Genomic DNA, 14,098 nt, shown 5'->3' with positions numbered 1-14,098 from the left:
ACATTCCTGACAGTTCACTGTCTCTGACACATTCCTGCCAGTCCACTGTCTCTGACACATTCCTGCCAGTCCACTGTCTCTGACACTCTCAGTGCTGCCTTTCGACAGTGCAACTCTCTCTCAGTACTGCCTATCGACAGTGCAGCTCTCACTCAGTACTGCCTCTCGACAGTGCAGCGCTCTCAGTACTGCCTCTCGAATGTGCAGCGCTCCCTCAGTACTGCCTCTCGACAGTGCAGCGCTCGCTCAGTGCTGCCTCTCGACAGTGCAGCTCTCTCTCAGTACTGCCTCTCGACAGTGCAGCTCTCTCTCAGTACTGCCTCTCGACAGTGCAGCGCTCTCCCAGTACTGCCACTCGACAGTGCAGCGCTCTCCCAGTACTGCCTCTCAACAGTACAGCACTTTCTCAGTACTGCTTCTCGACAGTGCAGCTCTCTCTCAGTACTGCCTCTCGACAGTGCAGCTCTCTCTCAGTGCTGCCTCTCGACAGTGCAGCTCTCTCTCAGTACTGCCTGTCGACAGTGCAGCACTCTCTCAGTACTGCCTCTCAACAGTGAAGCTCTCTCTCAGTACTGCCCCTCGACAGTGCAGTAATCTCTCAATACTGCCTCTCGACAGTGCAGCGCTCTCTCAGTACTGCCTCTCGACAGTGCAGTAATCTCTCAGTACTGCCTCTCTACAGTGCAGCGCTCTCTCAGTGCTGCCTCTCGACAGTGCAGTAATCTCTCAGTACTGCGTCTCGACAGTGCAGCTCTCTCTCAGTCCTGCCTCTCGACAGTGCAGCGCTCTCTCAGTACTGCCTCTCGGCAGTGCAGTAATCTCTCAGCACTGCCTCTGGACAGTGCAGTGATCTCTCAGTACTGCCTCTCGACAGTGCAGTAATCTCTCGGTACTGCCTCTCGACAGTGTAGCGCTACCTCAGTACTGCCTCTCGACAGTGTAGCTCTCTCTCAGTACTGCCTCTCGACAGTGCAGCTCTCTCTCAGTTCTGCCTCTCGACAGTGCAGCGCTCTCTCAGTACTGCCTCTAGACAGTAGAGTAATCTCTCAGTACTGCCTCTCGACAGTGCAGCTCTCTGTCAGTACTGCCTCACGACAGTGCAGCGCTCTCTCAGTACTGCCTCTCGACAGTGCAGCTCTCTCTCAGTACTGCCTCTCGACAGTGCAGCTCTCTCTCAGTACTGCCTCTCGACAGTGCAGCGCTCTCTCAGTACTGCCTCTCGACAGTGCAGCTCTCTCTCAGTACTGCCTCTCGACAGTGCAGCGCTCTCTCAGTACTGCCTCTCGACAGTGCAGCTCTCTCTCAGTACTGCCTCTCGACAGTGCAGCGCTCTCTCAGTACTGCCTCTCGACAGTGCAGCTCTCTCTCAGTACTGCCGCTCGACAGTGCAGCGCTCTCTCAGTGCTGCCTCTCGACAGTGGAGTCCTCTCTCAGTACTGCCTCTCAACAGTGAAGCTCTCTCTCAGTACTGCCCCTCGACAGTGCAGTAATCTCTCAATACTGCCTCTCGACAGTGCAGCGCTCTCTCAGTGCTGCCTCTCGACAGTGCAGCGCTCTCTCAGTGCTGCCTCTCGACAGTGCAGCGCTCTCTCAGTGCTGCCTCTCGACAGGGCAGCGCTCTCTCAGTGCTGCCTCTCGACAGTGGAGTCCTCTCTCAGTACTGCCTCTCAACAGTGAAGCTCTCTCTCAGTACTGCCCCTCGACAGTGCAGTAATCTCTCAATACTGCCTCTCGACAGTGCAGCGCTCTCTCGGTGCTGCCTCTCGACAGTGCAGCGCTCTCTCAGTGCTGCCTCTCGACAGGGCAGCGCTCTCTCAGTGCTGCCTCTCGACAGTGGAGTCCTCTCTCAGTACTGCCTCTCAACAGTGAAGCTCTCTCTCAGTACTGCCCCTCGACAGTGCAGTAATCTCTCAATACTGCCTCTCGACAGTGCAGCGCTCTCTCAGTACTGCCTCTCGACAGTGCAGCTCTCTCTCAGTACTGCGTCTCGACAGTGCAGCGCTCTCTCAGTACTGCCTCTCGGCAGTGCAGTAATCTCTCAGTACTGCCTCTCGACAGTGCAGCGCTCTCTCAGTACTGCCTCTCGACAGTGTAGCTCTCTCTCAGTACTGCCTCTCGACAGTGCAATAATCTCTCGGTACTGCCTCTCGACAGTGTAGCTCTCTCTCAGTACTGCCTCTCGACAGTGCAGCGCTCTCTCAGTACTGCCTCTCGACAGTGTAGCGCTACCTCAGTACTGCCTCTCGACAGTGCAGCGCTACCTCAGTACTGCCTCTCGACAGTGTAGCTCTCTCTCAGTACTGCCTCTCGACAGTGTAGCTCTCTCTCAGTACTGCCTCTCGACAGTGCAGCTCTCTCTCAGTTCTGCCTCTCGACAGTGTAGCTCTCTCTCAGTGCTGCCTCTAGACAGTGCAGTAATCTCTCAGTACTGCCTCTCGACAGTGCAGCTCTCTCTCAGTACTGCCTCTCGACAGTGCAGCTCTCTCTCAGTGCTGCCTCTCGACAGTGCAGCTCTCTCTCAGTGCTGCCTCTCGACAGTGCAGCTCTCTCTCAGTACTGCCTCTCGACAGTGCAGCTCTCTCTCAGTACTGCCTCTCGACAGTGCAGCACTCTCTCAGTACTGCCTCTCGACAGTGCAGCTCTCTCTGAGTGCTGCCTCTCGACAGTGCAGCTCTCTCTCAGTACTGCCTCTCGACAGTGCAGCGCTCTCTCAGTACTGCCTCTCGACAGTGCAGCGCTCTCAGTACTGCCTCTCGACAGTGCAGCGCTCTCTCAGTACTGCCTCTCGACAGTGGAGTCCTCTCTCAGTACTGCCTCTCGACAGTGCAGCTCTCTCTCAGTGCTGCCTCTCGACAGTGGAGTCCTCTCTCAGTGCTGCCTCTCGACAGTGCAGTAATCTCTCAGTACTGCCTCTCGACAGTGCAGCACTCTCTCAGTACTGGTCTCAACAGTGGAGTCCTCTCTCAGTACTGCCTCTCGACAGTGCAGCGCTCTCTCAGTACTGCCTCTCGAATGTGCAGAGCTCTCAGTACTGCCTCTCGACAGTGCAGCGCTCTCTCAGTATTTCCTCTCGACAGTGCAGCGCTCTCTCAGTACTGCCTCTCGACAGTGCAGTGATCTCTCAGTACTGCCTCTCGACAGTGTAGCGCTCTCTCAATACTGCCTCTCGACAGTGCAGTAATCTCTCAGTACTGCCTCTCGACAGTGCAGCGCTCTCTCAGTACTGCCTCTCGACAGTGCAGCGCTCTCTCAGTACTGCCTCTCGACAGTGCAGCACTCAGTACTGCCTCTCGACAGTGCAGCACTCTTAGTACTGAATAACTGACAGTGCGGCACTCTCTCAGTACTGAATCACTGACAGTGCAGCACTCTCTCAGTACTGAATCACTGACAGTGCAGCACTCTTAGTACTGAATCACTGACAGTGCAGCACTCTCTCAGTACTGAATCACTGACAGTGCAGCACTCTCTCAGTACTGAATCACTGACAGTGCAGCACTCTGAGTACTGAATCACTGACAGTGCAGCAGTCTCTCAGTACTGAATCACTGACAGTGCAGCACTCTCTTAGTACTGAATCGCTGACAGTGCGGCACACTCTCAGTACTGAACCACTGACAGTGCAGCACTCTCGGTACTGAATAGCTGACAGTGCAGCACACTCTCAGTACTGAATCGCTGACAGTGCAGCTCACTCTCAGTACGGAACCGCTGACAGTGCAGCACTCTCTCAGTACTGAATCGCTGACAGTGCAGCACTCTCAGTACTGAATCGCTGACAGTGCAGCACTCTCAGTACTGAATCACTGACAGTGCAGCTCACTCTCAGTACGGAACCGCTGACAGTGCAGCACTCTCTCAGTACTGAATCGCTGACAGTGCAGCACTCTCAGTACTGAATCGCTGACAGTGCAGCACTCTCAGTACTGAATCGCTGACAGTGCAGCACTCTCTCAGTACTGAATCGCTGACAGTGCAGCACTCTCTCATTACTGAATCGCTGACAGTACAGCACTCTCAGTACTGAATCGCTGACAGTGCAGCACTCTCTCAGTACTGAATCGCTGACAGTGCAGCACTCTCAGTACTGAATCGCTGACAGTGCAGCACTCTCAGTACTGAATCGCTGACAGTGCAGCACTCTCTCAGTACTGAATCGTTGACAGTGCAGCACTCTCAGTACTGAATCGCTGACAGTGCAGCACTCTCAGTACTGAATCACTGACAGTGCAGCACTCTCTCATTACTGAATCGCTGACTGTGCAGCACACTATCAGTAACGAATTGCTGACAGTACAGCAGCCTCTCAGTCCTGAATCACTGACAGTGCAGCACTCTCAGTACTGAATCGCTGACAGTGCAGCACTCTCTCAGTACTGAATCGCTGACAGTACAGCACTCTCAGTACTGAATCGCTGACAGTGCAGCACTCTCTCAGTACTGAATCGCTGACAGTGCAGCACTCTCAGTACTGAATCGCTGACAGTGCAGCACTCTCAGTACTGAATCGCTGACAGTGCAGCACTCTCTCAGTACTGAATCACTGACAGTGCAGCACTCTTAGTACTGAATCACTGACAGTGCGGCACTCTCTCAGTACTGAATCACTGACAGTGCAGCACTCTCTCAGTACTGAATCACTGACAGTGCAGCACTCTTAGTACTGAATCACTGACAGTGCAGCACTCTCTCAGTACTGAATCACTGACAGTGCAGCACTCTTAGTACTGAATAGCTGACAGTGCAGCACACTCTCAGTCCTGAACCACTGACAGTGCAGCACTCTCTCAGTACTGAATCACTGACAGTGCGGCACACTCTCATTGCTGAATTGCTGACAGTTCAGCACTCTCTCTGTACTGAATCGCTGACAGTGCAGCACACTCTCAGTACTGAATCGCTGACAGTACAGCACTCTCTCAGTATTGAATAGCTGACAGTGCAGCACTCTCTCAGTACTGAATCATTGACAGTGCAGCACTCTCGGTACTGAATCACTGACAGTGCAGCACTCTCTCAGTACTGAATCACTGACAGTGCAGCACTCTCTCAGTACTGAATCACTGACAGTGCAGCTCACTCTCAGTACTGAATCACTGACAGTGCAGCACTCTCTCAGTACTGAATCGCTGACAGTACAGCACTCTCTCAGTGTTGAATAGCTGACAGTGCAGCACTCTCTCAGTACTGAATCGTTGACAGTGCAGCACTCTCTCAGTACTGAATAGCTGACAGTGCAGCACTCTCTCAGTACTGAATCATTGACAGTGCAGCACTCTCTGTACTGAATCGCTGACAGTGCAGCACTCTCTCAGTACTGAATCGTTGACAGTGCAGCACTCTCTCAGTACTGAATCGCTGACAGTGCAGCAATCTCAGTACTGAATCGCTGACAGTGCAGCACTCTCTCAGTACTGAATCGTTGACAGTGCAGTACTCTCAGTACTGAATCGCTGACAGTGCAGCACTCTCGGTACTGAATCACTGACAGTGCAGCACACTCTCAGTACTGAATCACTGACAGTGCAGCACTCTCTGTACTGAATCACTGACAGTGCAGTACTCTCAGTACTGAATCGCTGACAGTGCAGCACTCTCAGTACTGAATCACTGACAGTGCAGCACTCTCAGTACTGAATCACTGACAGTGCAGCACTCTCTCAGTACCGAATCACTGACAGTGCAGCACTCTCTCAGTACTGAATCACTGACAGTGCAGCTCACTCTCAGTACTGAATCATTGACAGTGCAGCTCTCTCTTAGTACTGAATTACTGACAGTGCAGCACTCTCGGTACTGAATCACTGACAGTGCAGCACTCTCTCAGTACTGAATCACTGACAGTGCAGCACTCTCTCAGTACTGAATCACTGACAGTGCAGCTCACTCTCAGTACTGAATCACTGACAGTGCAGCACTCTCTCAGTACTGAATCACTGACAGTGCAGCACTCTCTCAGTACTGAATCGCTGACAGTGCAGCACACTCTCAGTACTGAATCACTGACAGTGCAGCACTCTCTCAGTACTGAATCACTGACAGTGCAACACTCTCTCAGTACTGAATCACTGACAGTGCGGCACTCTCTCAGTACTGAATCACTGACAGTGCGGCACTCTCTCAGTACTGAATCACTGACAGTGCAGCGCACTCTCAGTACTGAATCGCTGACTGTGCAGCACTCTCTCAGTACTGAATCGCTGACAGTGCAGCACTCTCTCATTACTGAATCGCTGACTGTGCAGCACACTATAAGTAACGAATTGCTGAAAGTACAGCACTCTCTCAGTACTGAATCACTGACAGTGCAGCACTCTCAGTACTGAATCGCTGACAGTGCAGCACTCTCTCAGTACTGAATCGATGACAGTACAGCACTCTCAGTACTGAATCGCTGACAGTGCAGCACTCTCTCAGTACTGAATCGCTGACAGTGCAGCACTCTCAGTGCTGAATCGCTGACAGTGCAGCACTCTCAGTACTGAATCGCTGATAGTGCAGCACTCTCTCAGTACTGAATCACTGACAGTGCAGCACTCTTAGTGCTGAATCGCTGACATTGCAGCACTCTCAGTACTGAATCGCTGACAGTTCAGCACTCTCTCAGTACTGAATCACTGAGAGTGCAGCACTCTTAGTACTGAATAACTGACAGTGCGGCACTCTCTCAGTACTGAATCACTGACAGTGCAGCTCTCTCTCAGTACTGAATCACTGACAGTGCAGCACTCTTAGTACTGAATCACTGACAGTGCAGCACTCTCTCAGTGCTGAATCACTGACAGTGCAGCACTCTCTCAGTACTGAATCACTGACCGTGCAGCACTCTTAGTACTGAATCACTGACAGTGCAGCAGTCTCTCAGTACTGAATCACTGACAGTGCAGCACTCTCTTAGTACTGAATCGCTGACAGTGCGGCACACTCTCAGTACTGAACCACTGACAGTGCAGCACTCTCGGTACTGAATAGCTGACAGTGCAGCACACTCTCAGTACTGAATCACTGTCAGTGCAGCACTCTCTCAGGACTGAATCACTGACAGTGCAGCTCACTCTCAGTACGGAACCGCTGACAGTGCAGCACTCTCAGTACTGAATCACTGACAGTGCAGCACTCTCAGTACTGAATCACTGACAGTGCAGCACTCTCAGTACTGAATCGCTGACAGTGCAGCACTCTCAGTACTGAATCACTGACAGTGCGGCACTCTCTCAGTACTGAATCACTGACAGTGCAGCACTCTCACAGTACTGAATCACTGACAGTGCAGCACTCTCTCAGTACTGAATTACTGACAGTGCAGAGCTCTCTCAGTACTGAATCACTGACAGTGCAGCACTCTCTCAGTACTGAATCACTGACAGTGCAGCACTCTCTCAGTACTGAATCACTGACAGTGCAGCACTCTCTCAGTACTGAATCACTGACAGTGCAGCTCACTCTCAGTACTGAATCACTAACAGTGCAGCACTCTCTCAGTACTGAATCACTGACAGTGCAGCACTCTCGGTACTGAATCACTGACAGTGCAGCACTCTCTCAGTACTGAATCACTGACAGTGCAGCACTCTCTCAGTACTGAATCACTGACAGTGCAGCACTCTCTCAGTACTGAATCACTGACAGTGCAGCTCACTCTCAGTACTGAATCACTGACAGTGCAGCACTCTCTCAGTACTGAATCGCTGACAGTACAGCACTCTCTCAGTACTGAATCACTGACAGTGCGGCACACTGTCATTACTGAATCGCTGACTGTGCAGCACTCTCGGTACTGAATCACTGACAGTGCAGCACTCTCTCAGTACTGAATCACTGACAGTGCAGCACTCTCTCGGTACTGAATCACTGGCAGTGCGGCACTCTCTCAGGACTGAATCACTGATAGTGCAGCACACTCTCAGTACTGAATCACTGACAGTGCAGCACTCTATCAGTACTGAATCGCTGACAGTGCGGCACACTCTCATTACTGAATCGCTGACTGTGCAGCACTCTCGGTACTGAATCACTGACAGTGCAGCACTCTCTCAGTACTGAATCACTGACAGTGCAGCACTCTCTCGGTACTGAATCACTGACAGTGCGGCACTCTCTCAGGACTGAATCACTGATAGTGCAGCACACTCTCAGTACTGAATCACTGACAGTGCAGCACTCTATCAGTACTGAATCACTGACAGTGCAGCACACTCTCAGTACTGAATCACTGACAGTGCGGCACTCTCTCAGGACTGAATCACTGATAGTGCAGCACTCTCTCAGTACTGAATCGCTGACAGTGCAGCACTCTCATTACTGAATCGCTGACTGTGCAGCACTCTCGGTACTGAATCACTGACAGTGCTGCACTCTCTCAGTACTGAATCACTGACAGTGCGGCACTCTCTCAGTACTGAATCACTGACAGTGCGGCACTCTCTCAGTACTGAATCACTGACAGTGCGGCACTCTCTCAGTACTGAATCACTGACAGTGCGGCACTCTCTCAGTACTGAATCTCTGACAGTGCAGCACTCTCTCAGTACTGAATCACTGACAGTGCAGCGCACTCTCAGTACTGAATCACTGACAGTGCGGCACTCTCTCAGTACTGAATCTCTGACAGTGCAGCACTCTCGGCACTGAATCCCTGACAGTGCGGCACACTCTCATTACTGAATCGCTGACTGTGCAGCACTCTCGGTACTGAATCACTGACAGTGCGGCACTCTCTCAGTACTGAATCACTGACGGTGCAGCACTCTCGGTACTGAATCACTGACAGTGCAGCACCCTGTCAGTACTGAATCACTGACAGTGCGGCACCCTCTCAGTACTGAATCACTGACAGTGCGGCACTCTCTCAGTACTGAATCACTGACAGTGCGGCACACTCTCAGTACTGAATCGCTGACAGTGCAGCACTCTCTCAGTACTGAATCACTGACAGTGCGGCACACTCTCATTGCTGAATCGCTGACAGTTCAGCACTCTCTCTGTACTGAATCGCTGACAGTGCAGTACTCTCAGTACTGAATCGCTGACAGTACAGCACTCTCTCAGTATTGAATAGCTGACAGTGCAGCACTCTCTCAGTACTGAATCGTTGACAGTGCAGCACTCTCTCAGTACTGAATAGCTGACAGTGCAGCACTCTCTCAGTACTGAATCATTGACAGTGCAGCACTCTCAGTACTGAATCGCTGACAGTGCAGCACTCTCTCAGTACTGAATCGTTGACAGTGCAGCACTCTCTCAGTACTGAATCGCTGACAGTGCAGCAATCTCAGTACTGAATCGCTGACAGTGCAGCACTCTCTCAGTACTGAATCGTTGACAGTGCAGTACTCTCAGTACTGAATCGCTGGCAGTGCAGCACTCTCGGTACTGAATCACTGACAGTGCAGCACACTCTCAGTACTGAATCACTGACAGTGCAGCACTCTCTGTACTGAATCACTGACAGTGCAGTACTCTCAGTACTGAATCGCTGACAGTGCAGCACTCTCAGTACTGAATCACTGACAGTGCAGTACTCTCGGTACTGAATCGCTGACAGTGCAGCACTCTCAGTACAGCCCGATAATATTCATTTAGGATCTCTGGCCAACTGCTTTGAGTTTGTTCTTTGTGTCTATTCTTTTCCAATTGTACAAGGAACCCAGTGAGGTAACAGGACGTGTGTTCCTCTGGAGGTTTGAAGCTGGTCTTATATAGCTGAACTTTGTTTAACTCTGAACAACGTGCTCAAATTAGCAAAATTGTATGTGTTTTATGTCTGTTATTTCCTGTTACTGATATCTGAATCTTTGCAGAATCTCCTGTTGTAAACAGAGCTCCCCGCAGAGCGAGATGTCTCGGCACTTACTACAGGCCAGGTAGGGGATGAAAGGACATTGACTGGGAAAATAACATGTCAGTATACACAATCCATGATAACTGTTTGGTTAGCTCACTTCTCAGTCTTGTCAGAGACAGATGATTATGCCACCTCTAAAGCCCCCCCCCCCCCCCCCCTCGCCCTGCCATTCCAACTCCTGTCATGGGAGAGTACCTTTAAGACATGGATGTTTAAGCAATGTACCTTTAAGAAAACAGTGATGTCAGAGAGTGGGTCGAGCTGAGGTCAGGTCAGCCATTTTGCAGGTTTTTAGTTTCAGTTTAAAAACAGCTTGTGTGTGTCTGTGTGTTTCCAGAGAGCTGCAAGTTTTTAAAACCGCTTGTGTGTGTGTCTGTGTTTGCAGTGAGCTGTGATCTCTGCCATAAAAGACCATCTCTGGATCATTTGGGTGATTTAAACTTAAAATAGTGAAGCCTTTAACCTGATGTGTTTTGTTTAAAGATGTTAAGTATCTTAGAAGTTTGAAGGAACATTTTAAGGAGTTATTTACTGTTGCAATATTTTCTGAGTTATCTTTGAAGTAAGGGGTGTTAAGAGATCCAATGTTTATTTAAGATGTTAAGTTGAGTTCATGGAATAAACATTGTTTTGTGTTTAAAAACCCACGTGTCCATAATTGTAATCCCACACCTCGGGGAAAAGCCGTGTGCTTGGAAAAGTAACAAATCCATTAAAGGGAGAGGTTGGTTGAACTCCATGATACATTTTGGGGTTCTGAAAACGCCTCGCCCACAACACTCCACAGAGATGGAGAACATTTAGTTACACATGGCTGACTTCGCACTGCCGGCTCAGCAATGGAACAGGATGAAGTGGGAAGTCAGCCATGTTATGTAACTAAGTGTTCTCCATCTTTGTGGAGTAGGAATAGCAGGGCAGCAGGAAGCTTTAGAGGTGGCCAGATGTACTGGTGACTGCCTATGTGACTGCGACAAAAGTAGACTTTCCGTCTTGATCTTTCTCAACCTGTCTGCTGCCTTTGACACGTTGATCACACCATCCTCCCCTCAAGCTCTCCACTGTCGCCAAACTGGATGGGACTGTTCTCACCTGTTTTGGTGTTTCAGGGAATGAACATGGGAGTGGGCATGAAAATTGAGCTGAAGCACAGCACCAGCCCTGATGGTATCGAATGGTGGAGCAGGCTCGATGGGCTGAATGAACTACTTCTGCTCCCATTTCTGATTTCTGATGGTCTGCTTCATCTTCTTCTCTAGTCCTACATGAGAACGTGACCACATTTCAAAAAGTACTTTATTGGCTGTAAAACACTTTCAGTCAGGAAAATCACTGAATAAATGTAAACATTTTTCTTCCTTTTTCAATCCGATTGTTGCTGGCCTATCATTTACGCAATGGCTTCACCTCCCACTATCTCGGGTGTTCCCCAGTGGATGAACGCTTCGCCCCATCATTTTTCCCGAATTACATGCTGTCCCTCTGTGACGTCATGCAAAAACAATGTTTGTTTTCAAACAGATACTGACTCCACCCATCTCGACCTGACCACACCCCTCTGTTCCTAAATTATCAGACAGTTTATCCGACTGAGTACTGGATGAGCATAAAATTCCTCCAATTAAATATTGGAAGATTGAACCATGTTTTCAGTCCTCAGCTGTGAATTCCACCTGTCACCAAGGCAACAATCTCAAGCTGCGCACATTTTCAGTGTTATAATTGACAGGAGATAGTGTCTGACCATATAAATCACTAATGTGGCCTATTTCACCTTTGTAACATCACCGGCTTTTCCCCTTGCTCATTTGCTGTTCAAACCTGCTTTCCTGCCTTTGTGACCTCTAGATTTGACTATTCCAACACAATCCTGGCTGTTCTCCCACATTCCACTCTCTGAAAACCTCAGGCCATCCAAAACACCAAAGAAAAGTTACAGCACAAAAGGAGGCCATTTGGCCCATCAGATCCATGCCAGCCGGGGACACCCCAGTGTCCTTTCTAATCCACCTTCCTGCACCCGGTCCATAGCCCTGTAGCTTGCAGCACTTAAGGTGCAGATCCAGGTACCTTTTAAAAGAGTTTAGGGTCTCTGCCTCCACCTCCAGCTTGGGCAGCGAATTCCAGACTCCCACTACACTCTGCGTAAAACGTGCTTCCTCATGTCCCCTCTGCACCTTCTGCCATTCATCTTGAATCTATGTCCCCTGGTTCTAGAATTCTCCACCAATGGGAACAATTGTACCCTGTCCACTCTATCACTTCCCTCATAGTTTTGTACACATTGTTAAGTCACCCCCTCAGCCTTCTTTGTTCCACTCCAATAACCCCGACCTATCCAATCTCTCCTCGTAGCTGCACTTTTCTAGCCCTGGCAACATTCTTGTAAACCTCTTCTGCGCTATCTCCAGAGCAAATAGCTCCTTCCTGTAATGTGGCGACCAGAGCTGTACACAATACTCCAGTTGTGGCTTCACCAGTGTTTTATACAATTCCAACATTATAGCCTTACTTTTATATTCTATACCTCTGCCAGTGAAGGAGAACATATTTTATGCTTTCTTTACAACCTTAACTACTTGAACTGCTGTCTTTAGGGACCTGTGTACTTGTAAGCCAATAACTCTCACTTCATCTACCCCTCTCAGTCTATTCCCATTTATTGTGCGCTCCCTGTAACTGTTTGACTTCCCTAAATGCATGACCTCACACTTCCCTGTGTTAAATTACATCTGCCACTTTATCACCCACTCCATCAACCCATCTATATCATTTTGGAGATTCTAGCTATCCTCTACACTGCCCACCTCTCAGCCAATCTTTGTGTCATCTGCAACTTTCCCAATCGCATCCTTGATTTCAAATTCCGCCGTGCTCTTGTCCCTTTAGATCGCCTCGTGATCGACAACCGTCTGAAATGTCTGTGCCCATCTAACTCCTGAACATCCCAATTTTAGTCATGCCACCATTCATGGTGGTACCTTCAGCTTTCGAGGGCCGAAGTTCATGAATTCCCTTCCTACACCTCTTTGCTTCTCATTCTTTTTTCAGGACATTCCTTAAAACATACCTCTTTCACCAAGCTTTTGGTCAAATTATCTAATACCTGCTTATGTGGCTCCATGCACTATTCACCTCCAACGGCCATCAATGTTTCCATGTGTGGGATTGTGCTCCCCATTGTATTGTACGGTTTTGCGGGATTTCTCTGACCAGCTGTGTTGTCCAGCTGTGTGGGATTGTGCTCGCCAGCTGTGTTGTCCAGCTGTGTGGGATTGCTCTGAGCAGCTGCGTTGTCCAGCTGTGTGGGATTGTGCTCGCCAGCTGTGTTGTTCAGCTGTGTGGGATTGTGCTCGCCAGCTGTGTTGTCCAGCTGTGTGGGATTGCTCTGAGCAGCTGCGTTGTCCAGCTGTGTGGGATTGTGCTCGCCAGCTGTGTTGTCCAGCTGTGTGGGATTGAGCTCGCCAGCTGTGTTGTCCAGCTGTGTGGGATTGAGCTCACCAGCTGTGTTGTCCAGCTGTGTGGGATTGCTCTGAGCAGCTGCATTGTCCAGCTGTGTGGGATTGTGCTCGCCAGCTGTGTTGTCCAGCTGTGTGGGATTGTGCTCACCAGATATGTTGTCCAGCTGTGTGGGATTGTGCTCGCCAGCTGTGTTGTCCAGCTGTGTGGGATTGTGCTCGCCAGCTGTGTTGGCCAGCTGTGTGGGATTGAGCTCGCCAGCTGTGTTGTCCAGCTGTGTGGGATTGTGCTCGCCAGTTGTGTTGTCCAGCTGTGTGGGATTGTGCTTGCCAGCTGTGTTGTCCAGCTGTGTGGGATTGTGCTCGCCAGCTGTGTTGTCCAGCTGTGTGGGATTGTGCTCGCCAGCTGTGTTGTCCAGCTGTGTGGGATTGTGCTTGCCAGATATGTTGTCCAGCTGTGTGGGATTGTGCTCGCCAGCTGTGTTTTCCAGCTGTGTGGGATTGCTCTGAGCAGCTGCGTTGTCCAGCTGTGTGGGATTGTGCTCGCCAGCTGTGTTGTCCAGCTGTGTGGGATTGTGCTCGCCAGCTGTGTTGTCCAGCTGTGTGAGATTGAGCTCGCCAGCTGTGTTGTCCAGCTGTGTGGGATTGTGCTCGCCAGCTGTGTTGTCCAGCTGTGTGGGATTGAGCTCGCCAGCTGTGTTGGCCAGCTGTGTGGGATTGTGCTCGCCAGCTGTGTTGTCCAGCTGTGTGGGATTGTGCTCACCAGCTGTGTTGTCCAGCTGTGTGGGATTGCTCT

The 14,098-nt window shown here is 50.3% G+C and overlaps 1 protein-coding gene across 4 annotated transcripts in view; it reads left to right on the top strand.

Moving 5' to 3' along the window:
• Nucleotides 1-14,098, top strand: part of LOC140388230 (cadherin-related family member 4-like) — a 330,338-nt gene that overhangs the window by 291,912 nt on the left and 24,328 nt on the right. For all 4 annotated transcript variants that reach the window (XM_072472043.1, XM_072472040.1, XM_072472041.1 and 1 more), the window contains one exon: nucleotides 9,801-9,863. In XM_072472043.1, the coding sequence (XP_072328144.1) occupies nucleotides 9,801-9,863 (63 nt within the window). The remainder of the gene's footprint in view (nucleotides 1-9,800; nucleotides 9,864-14,098) is intronic.

The sequence above is a fragment of the Scyliorhinus torazame genome, chromosome 13 (genome assembly GCF_047496885.1).
Source record: "Scyliorhinus torazame isolate Kashiwa2021f chromosome 13, sScyTor2.1, whole genome shotgun sequence".
In the NCBI taxonomy this organism is placed as follows: Eukaryota; Metazoa; Chordata; class Chondrichthyes; order Carcharhiniformes; family Scyliorhinidae; genus Scyliorhinus; species Scyliorhinus torazame.
The sequence above is the reverse complement of the archived record's forward strand: the minus strand, read 5'-3'. Positions and strand labels throughout refer to the sequence as shown.